This window comes from Mauremys reevesii, linkage group 7 (genome assembly GCF_016161935.1).
Source record: "Mauremys reevesii isolate NIE-2019 linkage group 7, ASM1616193v1, whole genome shotgun sequence".
Classification (NCBI taxonomy): domain Eukaryota; kingdom Metazoa; phylum Chordata; order Testudines; family Geoemydidae; genus Mauremys; species Mauremys reevesii.
The window spans coordinates 111,660,747-111,678,144 of NC_052629.1; the positions used below are offsets into that span (position 1 = coordinate 111,660,747).

Genomic DNA, 17,398 nt, shown 5'->3' on the forward strand with positions numbered 1-17,398 from the left:
AGGTCCAGCCGACTGCGGCTCCCGCTGGCTACAGTTTGCTGCTCCAGGCCAATGAGAGGTGCTGGAAGCGGCGCGGGCCGAGGGACTTACTGGCCGCTGCTTCCAGCAGCCCCCATTGGCCTGCAGCGGCGAACTGCGGCCAGGGGGAGCTGCAGTCGGCTGGACCTGTGGACGCAGCAGGTAAACAAACCGGCCCAGCCCACAAGGGGTTTTCCCTACACAAGCAGTGACACCAGTTTGAAAAACACTGATCTAAGCCTTTTCAACTATTACAAAAAAGAAAAAAAAAGTCATTGTTTAAAGTCAAAAACATTCAAATCAGTTGATACAACATTACAGTACAGTCAACTAACATCACTGAAGATCTAGTCTTCTTTTCTCAGTTTGAGTCTTTAGACCAGAGTGTTATAAAACTGGTTCAATGCCATTTCAAAACTGTATGTTAGCTGTTGCAGGATACTGTACTCTCTACTGATGGCTTCAGAAGAAAGGGGCTGTGCTATCTGTGAATCATAAGGTAACCCCAGCCTGTCATTAATTTTATTCAGTACTGTAGTTAGAACAGCATTAAGTTTAGCACAACTAAAAAAAAAAGTAATTGGAAGCTAGGTGAAGCTGCCATTTGTGTCAAACAATTGCGATACGCTATACTAAAAAATTCTGAAATATCCACCTGTCCTCACCACTCTGCCACAAACTAGCAAAGTCAAAAAATTACAAAAGTCTTCAACTTTTCATTTTTGCAGAATAAAGCAAAAAAGCCTTTGTGCTCCTTACTACCAGAAGCAGAATATCCTCTGAGTTACCACATGTAATAGCTTCTGGTTGTGTCAACTTGGGTTGGCTTGGTCTCTGCAGAACCATCCTTGTCTTTTTCACTGTCACCTTCCCAGAGATTAATAAGTGGCGGATAGAGCTCATTCAGTGGGATTGAAGAGGTCTTTTGCATATACTTTTTCAATGAATGGTGGTAGTTTTTTCTCTTAAACCTTTTAGCAATATAAACAGAGATGGAGGCAAGGCTGATCACAGCAAACATTGAACCCATTACAGCTGCAAGGGCGGTACTGGTTTCTTGGTCAGAAATGTCAAGGGCAAAAGCTGCATTTTTTGTTGTAACATTAACACAAGACTTTTGAGTTTGCTGATGGATATTTGATACAGTTAGACAGACCTCGTAATCTGTGGATGGCTGCAAATGAGTGAGGTTATATTCATGTACATCAACTGGGACCCTCGCGGTGTATGTAATGTGAGGGTTATCAATCTTCATAGTGGCTGAGGACCATTTTAAATTGGAGGTCATGACATTGGAATTAACCTTCCAAGAAACTAATATCGAATGAGACTCAGCTTGCTTGACATATATTTTCAGCACTTGTGTACCATCCAAAAGAGTTCCATTCACTCTTATAGTAGCTACTCTTGTATCAGCCCCTTCTATATTTTGAGCAACACATGTATATCTTCCAGAGTCTTCAATCTGAATATTCGAGATTTCCAGGGTACCTTCACTACTCAGCTTGTACTTGTCTGAGAGACTTTCAACTGTTATTTTATTTCCAAGTGGAGTTACCCAATAAATTTCTGGTTCGGGTTCTGCCATGGCTCGACAATCTAGAAACACTGTCATGCCAATGTCCAAATTCAAATGATTTGGAAAAGTGTCATGAGAAATCATTGGAAGACATTGTTCACTTGAATCCTGTATTAACACTTCTTTCACCTGTTGTCCTCTGTATTCAGGTGGCATAGCACAAAACATTGATAGAGGCTCCATAAAACGGATATTGGTTTTGTTTGAGTTGATCCAGTGAATGACACAGTCACACCTGAGTGGATTACTGTGAATACTGATCTCACGCAGATTTGGAAGGGATTCCACTGTCTTTTGGTAGACTGCATTCAAAGCATTGTTGTTCAGCATCAGGCTTTCTAGAGCAGGAACATTACGAAATGCTAAACGATGTATGTAAGACAACTTTGGATTGTTGGTAGCTTCAAGCTTTGTAAGTTCAGGTAGGTTGTCTAGTGCATACCTATCAACAGAAACTAGTTCTCCCATATTATTGATCCCAAGTTCTTTCAACCGCAGCATATTTTTAAAGTCACCTTCTTGGATTTTGTGAATTGGGTTTTTGTTGAGATCAAGGAATTTTAAATTTGGAACTTTCTCAAGAGCAAGCTGAGGAACCTTGACCAATTTGTTATCATAAAAGGAAAGACTTTCAAGACTATCCAAGCCTACTAATGCATTTCCAGGAATATCAGTGAGGTACATACCTGCCAAAACCAGACTTCTTAAATTTGAGAGTGGCTTGAAGTTCATATCTAGTATTCCAATCACTGGATTTTCTCCAATCATAAGGATCTCCAGGTTAGGAGTAGAATCAAACCAACGACTGTCAATAACCTTTAATTTGTTAGAGTTAAGATGAAGTCTTAAAAGGTTCCTCAGGCCAGAGAATGCATTTGCAGAGATGCTACTAATCTGGTTATGGTTTATATATAGTTCCTGGAGATTGCAAAGGTCCTGCAAACAGTAGTCAGTCATCTCTGTTATCTGGTTTTCCTCCAAATGTAAAGTAGTGAGCTGAGTCAGATTTGAGAGTCCCACCTCTTTGATACTAGTAAAATTATTCTGTGAAAAATCTAACTCTGTTAAATTGAAAAGCTGTTGGAGTTCATCTGTGGTCTTTGCAATGTTGTTGCTTTGTAAGAGAAGAACTTGAGTGTCACTGGAAAGATTGCTGGGGATTTTTGTTAAACGAAGGTCATTGCAGTCAACTGTTGTAGCTTCTCTGTAGGTCGACTGTGGTGTAAACCATGGCCTGATTTCACATACACAAAGCTGTGGACATTCATTATTCTGTATAGAAGGCTCAGTTACTGAATTCATTAGCAATTCTAGCACCAACAGGCAAGCTATTAAAACCAATCTAATCCTAGCCATGTTGGTTTGCTAGTAAGTTCAACTGCCTAGCCCCTTAAAATAGCAAAAGACTGAATATATAAATCAGTATCCAAAAAAAAAAAAAGTACAAATTAAAGTTTAGGTTGAAACTCTTGGACATTCAGAATATGGAAGATGGTTTTCAGAGTCTCTTCACTCTTCTCTTTTGTTCCGAGTGCTTGTACAAAGCTCTGCTGCATGCGTTGGTTAACCAAAATCAGTATCTGGCGAGGTGCCTGAAAAGCAGATTAGGACAGATGTTATGTTCATTTCATAACCATTTTTGTACATTTCATATGTTCATTTTCATATACATGTATGTTCCTTTCATTTTTTCCTTCTCTAGATAAAGTAATTTTAAATAAGAACCCTTTTAATTTCCAAATTCCTTAAATGAAAATTCCACTTAGGTATGGTAGAAACTCTTTTCTACAGTTAATTCATATTAGAACTATTTTTGATATTCCTAGCTGACTGAACATTAAAGCCACTAGAAAACAAAATACTTAATTTACAAATACATCACAAAAAGACTAACTGAAAATTTAATATTGTTGAAGCGTGTTGTCTTGGAGCATGAAATTTCGTGGGTGAATACCAACTTCGTCGGATGCATGCATTCACCCACGAAAGCTCATGCTCCAAAACTTCTGTTAGTCTATAAGGTGCCACAGGACTCTTTGCTGCTTTTACAGATCCAGACTAACACGGCTACCCCTCTGATACGTGTTGTCTTGTTTTTCTTGCAAAACACTAAAAATATTGAAACCCACTAAAATGTGTTTTGAACTGAAGGTAGGCCAGGGAAATCAGTGTTCTGAACTCAGTATTGATTAGATTTAAGGCTTGTGTTCACTTTTGGGCTCAAGACCAAGCCAATGTAATATTTTAGGTTCAATGGCACTGAAATCTAGCAAGATGTTCTCTTCAAAATTTCAACTGACCATTGGAAAAATCTTCCAGGACTTCCACCATCCTGGGTTGATCTCACCCAGTTCCAGAGAATGGGGTCTACTGGGTTGGGATCTAACTGCACTCAAAATAATAGTGATTGGATTTTATCTAGGGAGTCAAATCCAAATGAAATTTTTGCAGGTCAGACCCTTGTATATCAGAAACTCCAAGTCTGAATAAGAAATACAAATAGATGTGGTGTACAAAGAGGTTAAACAAAACTGATAAAATATAAGTTAGCCTGGAAAATAAGTTTTAATATACAAATTTCCAATATGATATTTAAACAATGAATGGATTATGAATGTTTATTTATTGGACTAATGACATTTTATTTTAGTTTTCAAAACGTTGATCTTTATTTGTGTGTGTCATATAGTGAGCACAAGCAAACAAAACTTCATAATGACTGAGCTACTTCTCTTCCTCCTCCTCAGACTCCCCACATGGTTGGAAGTTGCCTCCAATTTTAGCTTCCACTGACCCAAAATATGATGGCTGGATCTCCCATATGATGATAGGATCCATTATTCCAATAGGTTGGACAGTGTAAGATAGATCTATATAAAATATACTACCCTCAATATCCATATAATGTGTTTCTGTTAATGAAAAGGCTCTTTTAAATATATATGGAACAACCTCCCATATGGGCTTTCAGAATTTGAATCCAGAAACTGTACCATCCCACTGCAGATCACATGAGCTAAAGAAGGAACTCCATTAGCTAGTAGCAGAAGTAGGCTGTTGTACTCTAATGAATCAGGGTCATGACATACACCAGGGGTAGGCAACCTATGGCACAGGTGCCGAAGGCGGCACGCAAGCTGATTTTCATTGGCACTCACACTGCCCGGGTCCTGGCCATTGGTCCGGGGGGCTCTGCATTTTAATTTAATTTTAAATGAAGCTTCTTAAACATTTTAAAAACCTTATTTACTTTACATACAACAATAGTTTAGTTATATATTATAGACTTATAGAAAGAGACCTTCTAAAAACGTTAAAATGTATTACTGGCATGCGAAACCTTAAATCAGAGTGAATAAATGAAGACTCGGCACACCACTTCTGAAAGGTTGCCGACCCCTGACATACACTTTGTCAGTATCTTCATACAGAACTCTACAAAAGACCTCCTGCTTGATATCTTCATTCTCTTATTGTGAGAGGTTTCTCCCTATTGCTGGAAATGATCTCCACTCTAGATTGTCATCATCGCTACTGCCTACAAACTGTGGAACCTAATATTGCAGTCCTTACCCAGAAACCATTCCCACTCAACTTCTGTGAGGGCTTTGTCTGAGCCCAGTATTTGATAAAACATCTCCTAAATGTAGCTGTTTGCATTGCATTGAGCGTCTGTGGATACACTATTCACAGCATTTACTTATTACTATGCAAAGCTTGCCAACTGTAGGTGTCACATTAGACTGAAGTTATTCATAACAGAGAGTCTTTGAATTAAAGTTAAATTTTGACATTATTTGGGAAACCTATTCTATTAAAATTTCTTGAGTCATTAAATGTACCTTCAAGGCATATGCCAGGCTCTTGACAGAAAACTTCTTGATGTTTGCTTTCTAAAAAAACCCAAACCAAAACACTATAATGGAATGTTTTGTATATGCAAACTTAGTGATAGATAATTTCCTCTGTATATTGTGAATGTAGTTTTGTGTGTGTGCAATCAAAGTTCAGTATTATGTACAACTACTATATAACCCTAACCTTGGTGGTAGGAGGAGAACTTTAATTGCTAGATTCTCCTGTAGACACATGTAGTACCAAACCAACCAATGTGTTGAGGTTCCTCAGTAAAGTTTCAGGATACAGTTTATTTTCAGCTCTTCACAAGTCTCATTCCAACACTAACCTATTCTGTTTCTCCAGTTCAGAGACCTATAGATGCTGCCACATAGACTCCTTTTCTCTAGTGGTACTTATGGTGGGAATTTCAGATATACCTAGGCTTGTTACTCATTGGCATTTTGAGAATGCTGCTATTGTCAGATCAAGTTTCTTAAACTCATTGTAAAGGTATTGACACTGTCTACCACATAAGGCAGATACAGTTATTGAACTCAATGAGACCCCAGTAAGGGGCAAAACTGAGTAAGGATGTCAAGATTCATCCTCTGGAAGTTTACTAGGAGATGCTTAGGTTCATACTATAAGGATTATGACAACATTCACCTGAACCAAGGATGCTTGGGGAAATCATACTCCAGGGTACTTGTGGATGAGAGAACTCTCAATTAGATGTACTTATCTTAATTACCTTTACTTATAAAGCAGATATAGACCTACTATATCTGAAACAAATGGAAATGGAGAAGTAGTATGCCATTCTTTAGTAAAACTGTTAGATTGTAATCTTTAGTAAGATTTCTTAGACTGTAAGCTCTTTGGATCAAGGAATGCCATTTTCTATGTTTGTGCTATGCACATTACATTGGGGTCTCAACCTAGTAAAGGCCCCTAGAAGCTGCCACAATATAAACAAACCAGGTAATGGTTTTCAGAAATATCCCTTAGAACATAAGAATGGCCATGCTGGCTCCATCTAGCCCAGTGTCCTGTCTTCCGACAGTGGCCAATGCCAGGTGCCCCAGAGGGAATGAACAGGTAATCATCAAGTGATCCATCCCCCATCGCCCATTCCCAGCTTCTGGCAAATAGAGGCTAGGAACACCATCGCTGCCCATCATGGCTAATAGCCATTGATAGACTTATCCTCCATGAATTTATCTAGTTCTTTTTTGAATCCTGTTATAGTCTTGGCCTTTTTTGAATCCTGTTATAGTCTTGGCCTTGACTGTGCATAGGTGGAAAAAATACTTCCTTTTGTTTGTTTTAAACCTGTTGCCTACTATTTTCATTTGGTGGCCTCTAGTTCTTGTGTTATGAGAAGGAGTAAATAATACTTCCTAATTTACTTTCCCCACACCAGTCATGATTTTATAGACCTTTCTCATATCCCCCCTTAGTCATCTCTTTTCCAAGCTGAAAAGTCCCAGTCTTATTAATCTCTCCTCATACGGCAGCCATTCCATACCCCTAATAATTTTTGTTGCCCTTTTCTGAACCTTTTCCAATTCTAATATGTCTTTTTTTGAGATGGGGCAACCACAGCTGCACACGGTATTCAAGATGTGGGCATACCAATGATTTATATAGAGGTAATATGATATTTTTGGTCTTATTATCTATTCTTTTCTTAATGATTCCAACATTCTGTTAGTTTTTTTGACTGCCGCTGCACATTAAGTGGATGTTTTCAGAGAACTATCCACAATGACTCCAAAATCTCTTTCTTGAGTGGTAACAGCTAATTTAGACCTCAACATTTCTTATGTATAGTTGGGATTATGTTCTCCAGTGTGCATTACTTGGCATTTATCAACATTGAATTTCATCTGCCATTTTGTTGCCCAGTCACCCAGTTTTGAGAGATCCTTTTGTAGCTCTTCGCAGTCTCTCTAGGACTTAACTATCCTGAGTAGTTTTGTATCATCTGCAAATTTTGCCACCTCATTGTTTACCCCCTTTTCCAGATCATTTATGAATATTTTGAATAGGACTGATCCTAGTACAGACCACTGGGAGACACCACTATTTACCTCTCTCCATTCTGAAAACTGAACATTTATTCCTACCCTTTGTTTCCTATCTTTTAACCAATTACCAATCCATGAATGCTACCATGGAGGTCCTGGACTTCAATCTCTTACCTAGCAGCCTAAATTTGGCCTCCGGGCTCTCTCTCTCTTATCCTTCCCTGTGTCATTAGTACCTAGATGTACCATGACCACCGGCTCCTCCCCAGCACTATAAGTAAGGCTATCTAGCTATCTCAAGAGATACGCAACCTTCGCACCAGGCAGGCAAGTCACCATGCCGTTCTCCCGGTCATAGCAAACACAGTTATCTATGTTTTTAATGATCAAATCACCCATTACTAATACCTGTCTCATCTTAATAACTGGAGTCCCCCCTCCCAACTCGAGAGGTAGCCTCAGTGAGGGAGGATACCACAGCATCATCTGGAACAACTATGGGATCGTTTCCCTCAGGCGTGGGTGGATTTTAGAGACAACTGCAGTTGGCAGTGTGCAGCAAACCAGATCCCCAGACAAGGCAATTCTGCTCCAAGTGTTTCATCCTGTGGATTCCCTTCTATAGCATATACTATACAATTGAAGTGAGAGGCAGACAGTTACAAAGCTCGAGTTTCCAACCCAAGGAGAGAGATTACTTTCTTAATCATCGGAGGAGGGAATGAAGGGGAAGCTCCAAACTGCATCAGTTTATTAGGAAGATAGCAGTTGGATGCAGAAATAAAAGGTCAAAAAGTCATCTGGAAGTAGCTCAGTGGTTTGAGCATTGGCCTGCTAAACCCAGGGTTGTGAGTTCAGTCCTTAAGGGGACCACTTAGGGATCTGGGGCAAAAATCAGTACTTGGTCCTGCTAGTGAAGGCAGGGCTGAACTTGATGACCTTTCAAGGTCCCTTCCAGTTCTAGGAGATAGGTATATCTCCTATTATTATAATATTTCTCTGGTGAATGGTATCAAGTTTGTGATTCAGATAAGCTTCAAATGTTTTTATTTAAACACTTGATAGAATGACTCTAAAGTGAATACTCTAACTTAAAACAGTAGTGCCTGAGATGTACCAGTTTTTGTCTGACATTCTTTTAGGGAGGGGGGATGTTGGTGATCAGATGCTGGCAGGCAGTGACAGCCTAGCAGCAGAAGGTACGGGAGATCTCCAGAATTCTAACTTAAAGGTCTGTTTTCTCAGTCTTTCAGAAATGAACTCTGACATATTGAGGGAAAGTCTATCAGAACAGAGGTCTCAGATTAATTTTACACTGAAATAATAAAAATTTGCTATCTGAAATAATTGAATTAATGGCTTAAATTACAATTTAAATACCAAAAATGGTTGCTAATATTAATTTGAATGTTTAAATGAGTTTGTTTCTGCCATGTCCTTGCACCGCTTCTGTGGGATTTCCTGTGAATATTCAAGCAAAGGTACTTACAAGCAAAAATGCTCAGAGAAAGTGAATGTCAAGGTCACAGGCATCAATATTTGAACCAGTACTGCTAGTTTGCTTGTCCAGTCAGGAAACAGGAGCATCACCACTCACAAGTAAGCAATACAGCTCAAATATACATGTCTGATTCAAAGAGTTAAAAAAAAAATCTAAAGGATATTTGTTGAATTGATTATTTAAATTTTTAAGGAAATTTAAATCTTCTCACAGAATATCCACAAGCAGAAAAAGAGCATAACAATTATTCATTCCAAACGATTGGTTTACCCACACTTTGCCTATATGTATTTACATCTAAAATTTTACCTATAAAGACTTCATTAGCTTTTTCATTAGGATTTTGAATAAACTATAAAAACAAACTTTTGTTTGTTTAATGCTTATATCCCATCATTTGTACATTACATTTCTAGCTCATATTGCAGAGATCAGCAACCTTTCAGAAGTGGTGTGCTAAGTCTTCATTTAGTCACTCTAATTTAAGGTTTCACATGCCAGTAATACATTTTAGCATTTTTAGAAGGTCTCTTTCTATAAGTCTATAATATATAGGAAAACTATTGTTGTATGTAAAGTAAATAAGGTTTTAAAAATGTTTAAGAAGCTTCATTTAAAATTAAATTAAAATGCAGAGCCCCCCCAGACTGGTGGCCAGGACCTGGGCAGTGTGAGTGCCACTGAAAATCAGCTCGTGTGCCGCCTTCGGCACGTGTGCCATAGGTTGCCTACCCCTGCCATATTGTATAAAGGTACATTTCTGATTTTATTGACCAGAGTCTTGGTTTCTAAACTTTGTAGACATATGGCTTTAGAAGCTAACTGTGACACTTTCTCTCTTCTCTAGGTAAGTTATTTTCTACTGCAGATAGATTTAATTTTCTTTTTTTCCCCCACTGAAAAATGTTCTTTATAAATGTGCAGGTCATTTATAATTGGCTCCAATCTCATCCAGCCCTAGGGCAGCTTGGATGAAGCTATAAATGAAAATCCAATGTAAATCAAAAAGCAAATTCTGATTGGCTTCAGATGCCCTACCCCATTTTAATGCTTGCACGAATGACAGTCCTGAGACCAGTGTGTAAATCAGCAGATGGGCAAAAAGGCAGCAAGTCATAGGAGTTTGAAAACTAAAACCAAAGCTGCCACTTTGCTGAGCTTAACAAGGAACCAGTAATTATGGAAAAAGCAAAGCATACTGGAATACTGGAGTACAGCTAAATATGAATATGAATGGAAACTCTGTTCTACTGCTTTATATCCATGTTTGATTTTCCCATAGTGTTTCGTACAACCAATCATGCTTAGATACCATGGTGATGGTGTTAACTGTAGGCTTGGCACTGCATGGCTTTGCATCTGCTTGATGATTATTGTTTGCAGTTGGGGTCCTTATGCTGACTCTGCACAGAATGTTTTAAGTTTCTTGAGATACATAAAGGCAGATGTAGTGTTCGCTCCTGCAGCTTGATTCCACGTCCCCTTACTCTACTGCCCATGGAGAGGGACTGCAGAGTAGAACTCTATGGCACACACCAGCACGGAGTCCCCTTGAGGGCATTTCTGCATAACGACTTCCCCTGCTTAATGCAGGGAAACTATTGTAGGGGTTGTTTTTTAAAAACTGCTCTAGGCAAACAAACATCTTTATTGATCTTTTCAAAATAGGTCCAATCCCGTGATGTGCTAGCTTTTCAGCTCCCAGTGACTACACTGGAAGCTGCAGTTACTCAGCAAGATTGTGCTCTTATTTGCCTCACAGTGGTTTTTAAGAGTGGCTCTATATGCACACAAATCCTTGTTTGTCAAATGTTTATGTATCTATTCTTGTTATTAACTTCATGAAACAAATAGTTGGGCAAAATATAGATAAGGAAGCTAGAAGCTTTGGAAGGGATTTTCAAAAGGACTCAGTATTGGCCTATATCTGATCCCACTGTAGGGCAGTTTAGGGCAAACTTAGTCATTCTGTCAAGTATCAGAGGGGTAGCTATTCCATCATGTGCCTATATTGGGACCAGCAACAAACAAGTGGAATTTAAGATGATGATTGAACAAAGGCTAAAAGCTGCTAGCCTCTGCATAGGTAATAGAGCACAATATCTGATCTATCTTTTGCAGCATTATAGCGACCGCGGATGAACCCCTAGGATCCATTTCCCCAAAGCAGCAGTCTTGGATCACAGAGAAGATTATAGAGTTGTGTGATCAACAAAGGCAGTTAAGAGCAAAAAGGATGAGAGACGAATCTGCAAAAAGCAATACTTCTGTATGACATGAGAGAGATGGACTCATTAAAGTGGCAAAAGAAGATTGGTTTGAATAACCGTGCATTGATACACAAAATTCCTTTGCAGTAAATGCTGCTAGGAAGACCTATCAAACCATCAAGACTCTTTTGAAAGGTTTTCCTTGTAGGAAAAATACCATTTCACCAAACACTTGGGGTAAATATTGCTGATAACTATAGAATATGAGCAAAATTAACTGGATATTGGAAGTGAATATGGCAGGAGAGATCTATATGAGAAGCTCCCCCTGTGATTTAAGACACTGAGGAAGCTGCCTAGATACTGAAAAGCAATAAAGCCCCTGGATTGGATAACACATAAGCAGAACTAATTAAAAGTGGTGGAGACACATTCATCCTGGCATATCATAACACTGTTAATGTGATTAGGGAGTCTGTAAGATGGCCCAAGACTTGGACATAGTCCCTGATGGTTCCTATTCATAAAAAGGAAATTACCATACAATCCTATTGACACACTCTAGCAAAATACTGCTGTGCATTATTCTGAAGAGAATTGTTCCCAAGATAGAGGGCTCTCTGGGCAAAAACAAGCTGGATTTAGACTCCCCCACAAGGTATAGAGCAAATATTCAATCTGTATTTGCTATGGGAGAAAGGGCTGGAGAATGAGGAAAAAGTGGTCCATGTCTTTGTGACTTCTGCTAAGAGGTTTGGACAGCATATGGTATAAACCTTTGAGCAATCCTGTGGTTGGCTGGAGTTGGTGAAAATATAATAAGGTTGATACAATTTCTGTGGAAGCAGAACTGCTTTGGTCTTTATGGGGCATGAGCAAAGTAGTTGATTTGACTTGAGGATAGGTGTCAGGCAGGGCTGTAAATTATTACTAACCCACTTCAACTGTGATGTTGGAAGAAATCTTTAAAAAGCCATGGATGGAAACCTACAGGAGAGTGTATTCTTGGTGGCTGAAAAATTAGTCATCAGGGCTTCCCTGATGATATTGATCTGACTGGATTATGGCAAGAAAAAAAAAGTGCAAAAATTGTTTGAAAAATTAGTGGTAGATGCAGAGACTTTTGGTCTAAGGCTATCCCACAAGAAGACAAAGACAAGTGTGTCTGCAGTGTTGTTTTAGCCATGGTGGTCCCAGCATATGAGAGAGACAAGGTACTTGAGGTAATATCTGTTATTGGACCGACTTCTGTTAGTGAAAAGGTTTTGAGCTACGCAGATTGTTTAGCATAAGTAGTTAACCTTGAATCATCCTGTAGGGCACAAGTTAACTATTTATGGTAAACAGTCTGTTCCACCTTGTATTAAGTGTGATGTTCTGAGTACCTTCCTCAGACCTGAAGAAGAGCTCTGTGTAGCTCAAAAGCTTGTCTTTCACCAACAGAAGTTGATCCAATTAAAGATCTCATCCACCTTGTCTTTTTAAAGACAGTGGTGACATCCAAGTCTGATGAAAAGGCAAAGATATTTTCTACCTAAATCTCAGGAGGCATTGAGCATTTCAAATACCTGCATTGTATAACTACAAGGGATGCTAAACATCACTTAAAGATCTGACATAGAATTGGACTTGTGACTGCTGCTCTAGTGACACATTTGGTGAAGCAAAAGGTGTTGCCAGGAAGTATAAAATGAAATTGCTGCAGTCTCTTGTCTTCAGTGTCTTGCTATATGCATGCAAGACATGAACACTAAAAGGAAGAAGACATTAAGGAGCCTTGAACTGAAATGCAATTACTGGGTGTTAGTTATATGTTGCACACAACTAACGAAGATATCATCAAGATGATGAACGAAGGAACACTTGATTTTGTGGGACATGTGGGTTGGATGAACAGAGGAAGATTGCTGAAGCAAGTTTTGCAAGGATTGGTGCCGGGGCAGAGGCTTCCCTTGGTGAGTGTGGTTCAGTGGTGGAGCTAACAGGATGGGAATGCAGGGTGGCACGCTTCAAGGCTATGTGAAGATCACAAAACCTGGAGGAAGATTGCTGGCCAGTAACTCTCGTGTTTGCTGTTCATTGTGATGGGACTCTAGGGTGCTATACACTACAGAGTTATGTATGTGTGTGACTGATTTTCAGTGGGACTTGTGCATATTAATTAGGTGCTTTTGAAAGTCCCACTCAAAGTCAGATGAATGGGAGCAGGAGCTGGAGTCACCTTGGAGACTGGGGAATTCCACCCCTTCAGAATAAGGTGTAAACCCTTCCCTCCCCCCCCATTTTTTTTTTTTTGCTCACTATGGTGTTTCTAACCATAATAAATTTTTTGGGAAAAAATGAAGTGATAAAGGCAACTAATGCCAATGTTTAGACTACCTGTTGGTAGTAGCATAATTCTGCATGGCCCTCAAAAGCTGCAGGAAGGAAGTGTGTTATAAATGCCCAAATGGAACGAGATTCCAGGGGGTGATTTTCAGGAATATTACATTTAAATTCTCATAAGAAAATCTATTATGTGCACAATCCTAAGAAATCAGAACAAAAAGTATTCAGCTGAAGGCAATGCCTGCTTAATGTTAGTCCTCTCTTGATTTTCAAAAGTGCATTGTCAAACTTGGAACTGGCAGATCCATCACCTAAGTCTCCCCCATGAAAAACATGGAGACAACATGCCTAGAGAAAACTCATTTGAAAATGGAAGAGAACCCAAGTTAGGAAAACAATTATAGTGAAGACACCACTTGTAATATTCTTTTGAACATAAGCGAGGTCAATAACTGTCTTCAGTTAGGGCTGAATACGAAAGACAGTGAGTGTCTTTTCAGCGATGGAGAGTATCCTCAACTCTGACTGAGCTTCAAGAGGTAGAGGGCAGTTGTTAAATTAGATGAAAACTGGATGGGGAGCCATTCCTGACAGCTGTCAGAAAGAGGAGCTGAGCTCTTCTGTATTACTTACTGGTTGTCAGTGCTAACTAGGATGGGCTGAGCATTTTGCCAGGTTGGGCCAATATTATGTGACTTTGTGGATACTCCAAGAGTTTTTAGTCTCTTTCACCATACTTCTACCTTCACGTCTCAATGTTTTTAATAAATAGATAAAAACGTACAGCCATCCAATGCTCCTGCCACTCCATAAATCACAAAGGGCACTTGGCAGGCTTTTCAAGGGAAGGGGGAGGGGGGAACTGATCTGCTGCAGGATAGGTTTAGGGAGCAATGATGTTATTATGGGAAGCAGAGCTGCTCTGCATGGCAGCCTAAAAGCCCATGTTGTGTATCAATAAGCAATTCCAAAACTGGCCTCTGAGCAGCTAGGAAACTGTAGTACAGGGGCCGCATTCCCATTATTACATTGTACTATACAAGGTACCTTGGAGAGACTTAATTTGGGTTCAATGTACTAATGTGTGTGTTGAATATATTGCCCTATAGTGGTATCCTGCAGATTATAAAAGCCCTAACTAAGAAGGTAACATAGATTGCAATGGTAGGGCCTGTGTAGGTGTTGGTTATTTAGTGGGAGGAGCAAAAGATCCTGAATTTTAGTTCTGTTACCATCTGCAAAAATGTATGAGGTGATTGCACACAATAACTGACTGGCATTGGAAGCTATTTAGCTGTGCAAGTGATGTGTGTACACACTTAAATCAACAAAACAGCAGTATATACAGAATGTGTACCAATAGTGACAAAGAATAAAAACAATGTTAACAATTAACTGCTACTGCCAGCTACCAAGCCATAGGTATTAAAAATTTCCCTACTAGGAGGGGAAAAAAAGCCTTTTAACGAAGGGTGCCATTTCTCTTTCATTTGTCCCAGCAAATATAAATTGAAAGGTAAAAACCAAAGCACCTTCACATAAAAAAGTCACCCGGCCCTAATAGATTTGAGTGTTTGCTGTTAAAGGATAGACAATTATTGCTAAGAGCTTCAAGAATTTCTGCAACAATAGTTTGTCCTTACAAAAAAATCTCTTTGTATTGCAGCTAAGTCAGTGTAAGATTGGGTTAGCAACTGCATAAATTAAACTTGCCTGGGGGTTAGCCTAACTCACGCAGTCAGTCTTTCAGAAAATTGTCTAAGTGCTGCATTCATGAATTGTGGTAACTTATTTGTCTCTTTCCTTTGGGGTTTATAAAGCCCTTGTCTGGTACAGTCTCAGTATAGCTATAAAACTTGTCCTGGACTGATGAGTACTACACTCATTAAGTTCATTTGGAAGAGACGTTACATGACACTGCCACATGTGACCAGTGAACTTAAACATCAGTTTACGTGGTATAAAAACCAACAGAACTACTCACGTTGTACACTGAAATCTGGGAGATGCAGGTTAGCATGGAAAGGAATTTTGCAGAAACAGCTCACTAAACCTCGCTAGGTTTTGTATTATTCAACAGGAACTCATCATGGCCACTGTGCAGTGGCACTGAGATGGCGGGTAACACGGGGAATCAAAAGTGGGATGTGTAACAAGGAAAAGATTGGGTATCTTTAAGGCTCTGATACAAAAGCAGGGAGCTAGCTGCCATATGGGCTAAGGCAAACTGAATCTGACTAATGTGAAATTGCAATCAAGAAAGTTTACCAACTCTAGCAGCAACATCTTTGTCTGCTTCCACTTAAAACACGCAAGACTGTCTACTCTTGGGGAGCATTCTGCACCAAAAAATTAAAAATTCTGCACAAAATATTTTAAAATTCTGCAAATTTTATTTGTCAAAATAACACTACATAATTATACGAATTTCAGTTATTTTGGTAATTTATTTCAAAATACCTGTCAGCAAGTATGTCTGTAACAATACAGACACACACACAAATTGCCCCAGGAGTAGAGTGTTAAAGAAACCCCTATGACAACCCAGTTCCTGTTTCCCTGCCCACTTCAGAACCCCAACGCTCTCCTAGCCCAGCCTGCCACCCATTCCAGACATCTGCCTCCTTTCTCCTCCAGAGCCCAGAGGGAGAAACAACCTGATGCTCTGTCCCAGGCTTGCACAGAGTTTCCTGAGCACCACCCTCTCCTTCCCTCAGGGCATACTGCCAGGAACCCTCTATCTCCCTCTCTTCCCCTCCCCCAGCAGAGCCTTCTATGTGTGAGCTTGGCTCTGTGGGGTCCAATAGCCCCTAGTGGTGGCTAGCAGCACTGTAGCCCATTTCCGTGGGGGGAAAAGAAATTCTGCATGCACAATGTTAATTTCTGCAAAATTCCGCATGCGCAGTGGTGCAGAATTCCTCAAGGAGGAAAAACTTTTGGAATTCACAAGGTTTTTTGGTCAGGAGGAGGGATCGCAGTACCATGGCACAGTATTAATAGGTCCTAAGTAGTCACTCCCTAGAAATATTGCAAGATTGTTGCCATGTATCTTTTTAGTTATCTTATCTGCAAATTGTAGGCCTGATTCCTTATTCATTACTTTAACTCCATTGGCTTCAACTGACTGTTTTTCGATTTCCATTGGCGTGAGACTGGAATTTTTAAACAACTGTTGCCATTTTTGGAGAAAAGGCAATGACGTTGCTAATTAAGACAGGCTTGATTTGAATATGCAAAAGCGGCTTAGACATCCAAGCAGTGACTTATTTGTGCAGTTACCATATATACATGCAGAATCACAGGACCTGGGTGCACAGTTTTAAAAAGAAAAACATCTGAGCCTAAATTGTATACTACCATAATTAGGCCTCAATCTGGAAGAGATTTCCAAAAGTATGACCTTTACATCTCACCAAATTCAAAGGGACTGAATAGGCAACCAGGATCAAGGTCTTAAACTATATATGCAACCAGGATGTTTATGGCTAGTCTATTAAAAGGGCACTTTTTCTAAGCATCACATCAAATGCAGTCCTGACTACTCAAAAGATTGTCCAAAAATGCCACAAAAGTATTCCTGTTTAAAACACTTTATATAAAGGATTATTAAATATTTCAAACAGGACTGGGGAAAAGAACTGTTCATAAGATTTATGCATAAGTTTAAGATAATGTCAAGCTTAAAATAAGGCAACTGACAGTCATAATTTGTTAAGAGCATACTGTAGCTCTTAAATCTGAAAATCTGAGCTTGCTAATAGAAGCAAAGGAGTAAACAAGAGCGTAAAAAGCATGAATTAATAGGATGAAAACTGTAGGAAGCTTAATCCCAAAAGATATTTAAGGTATAAAAATCTCTTTCCAAATAATGCCTGCTTTTTAAATTACAGCA

The 17,398-nt window shown here is 39.3% G+C and overlaps 1 protein-coding gene across 1 annotated transcript in view; it reads right to left on the reverse strand.

The window, feature by feature from the left end:
* Positions 1-204: 204 nt before the first annotated feature.
* Positions 205-17,398, reverse strand: part of LRRN1 (leucine rich repeat neuronal 1) — a 34,782-nt gene continuing 17,588 nt past the window's right edge. Inside the window, exon 2 of the mRNA XM_039480906.1 lies at positions 205-3,189. Coding sequence (XP_039336840.1) covers positions 803-2,953 — 2,151 coding nt within the window. The 5' untranslated portion in view covers positions 2,954-3,189 and the 3' untranslated portion in view covers positions 205-802. The remainder of the gene's footprint in view (positions 3,190-17,398) is intronic.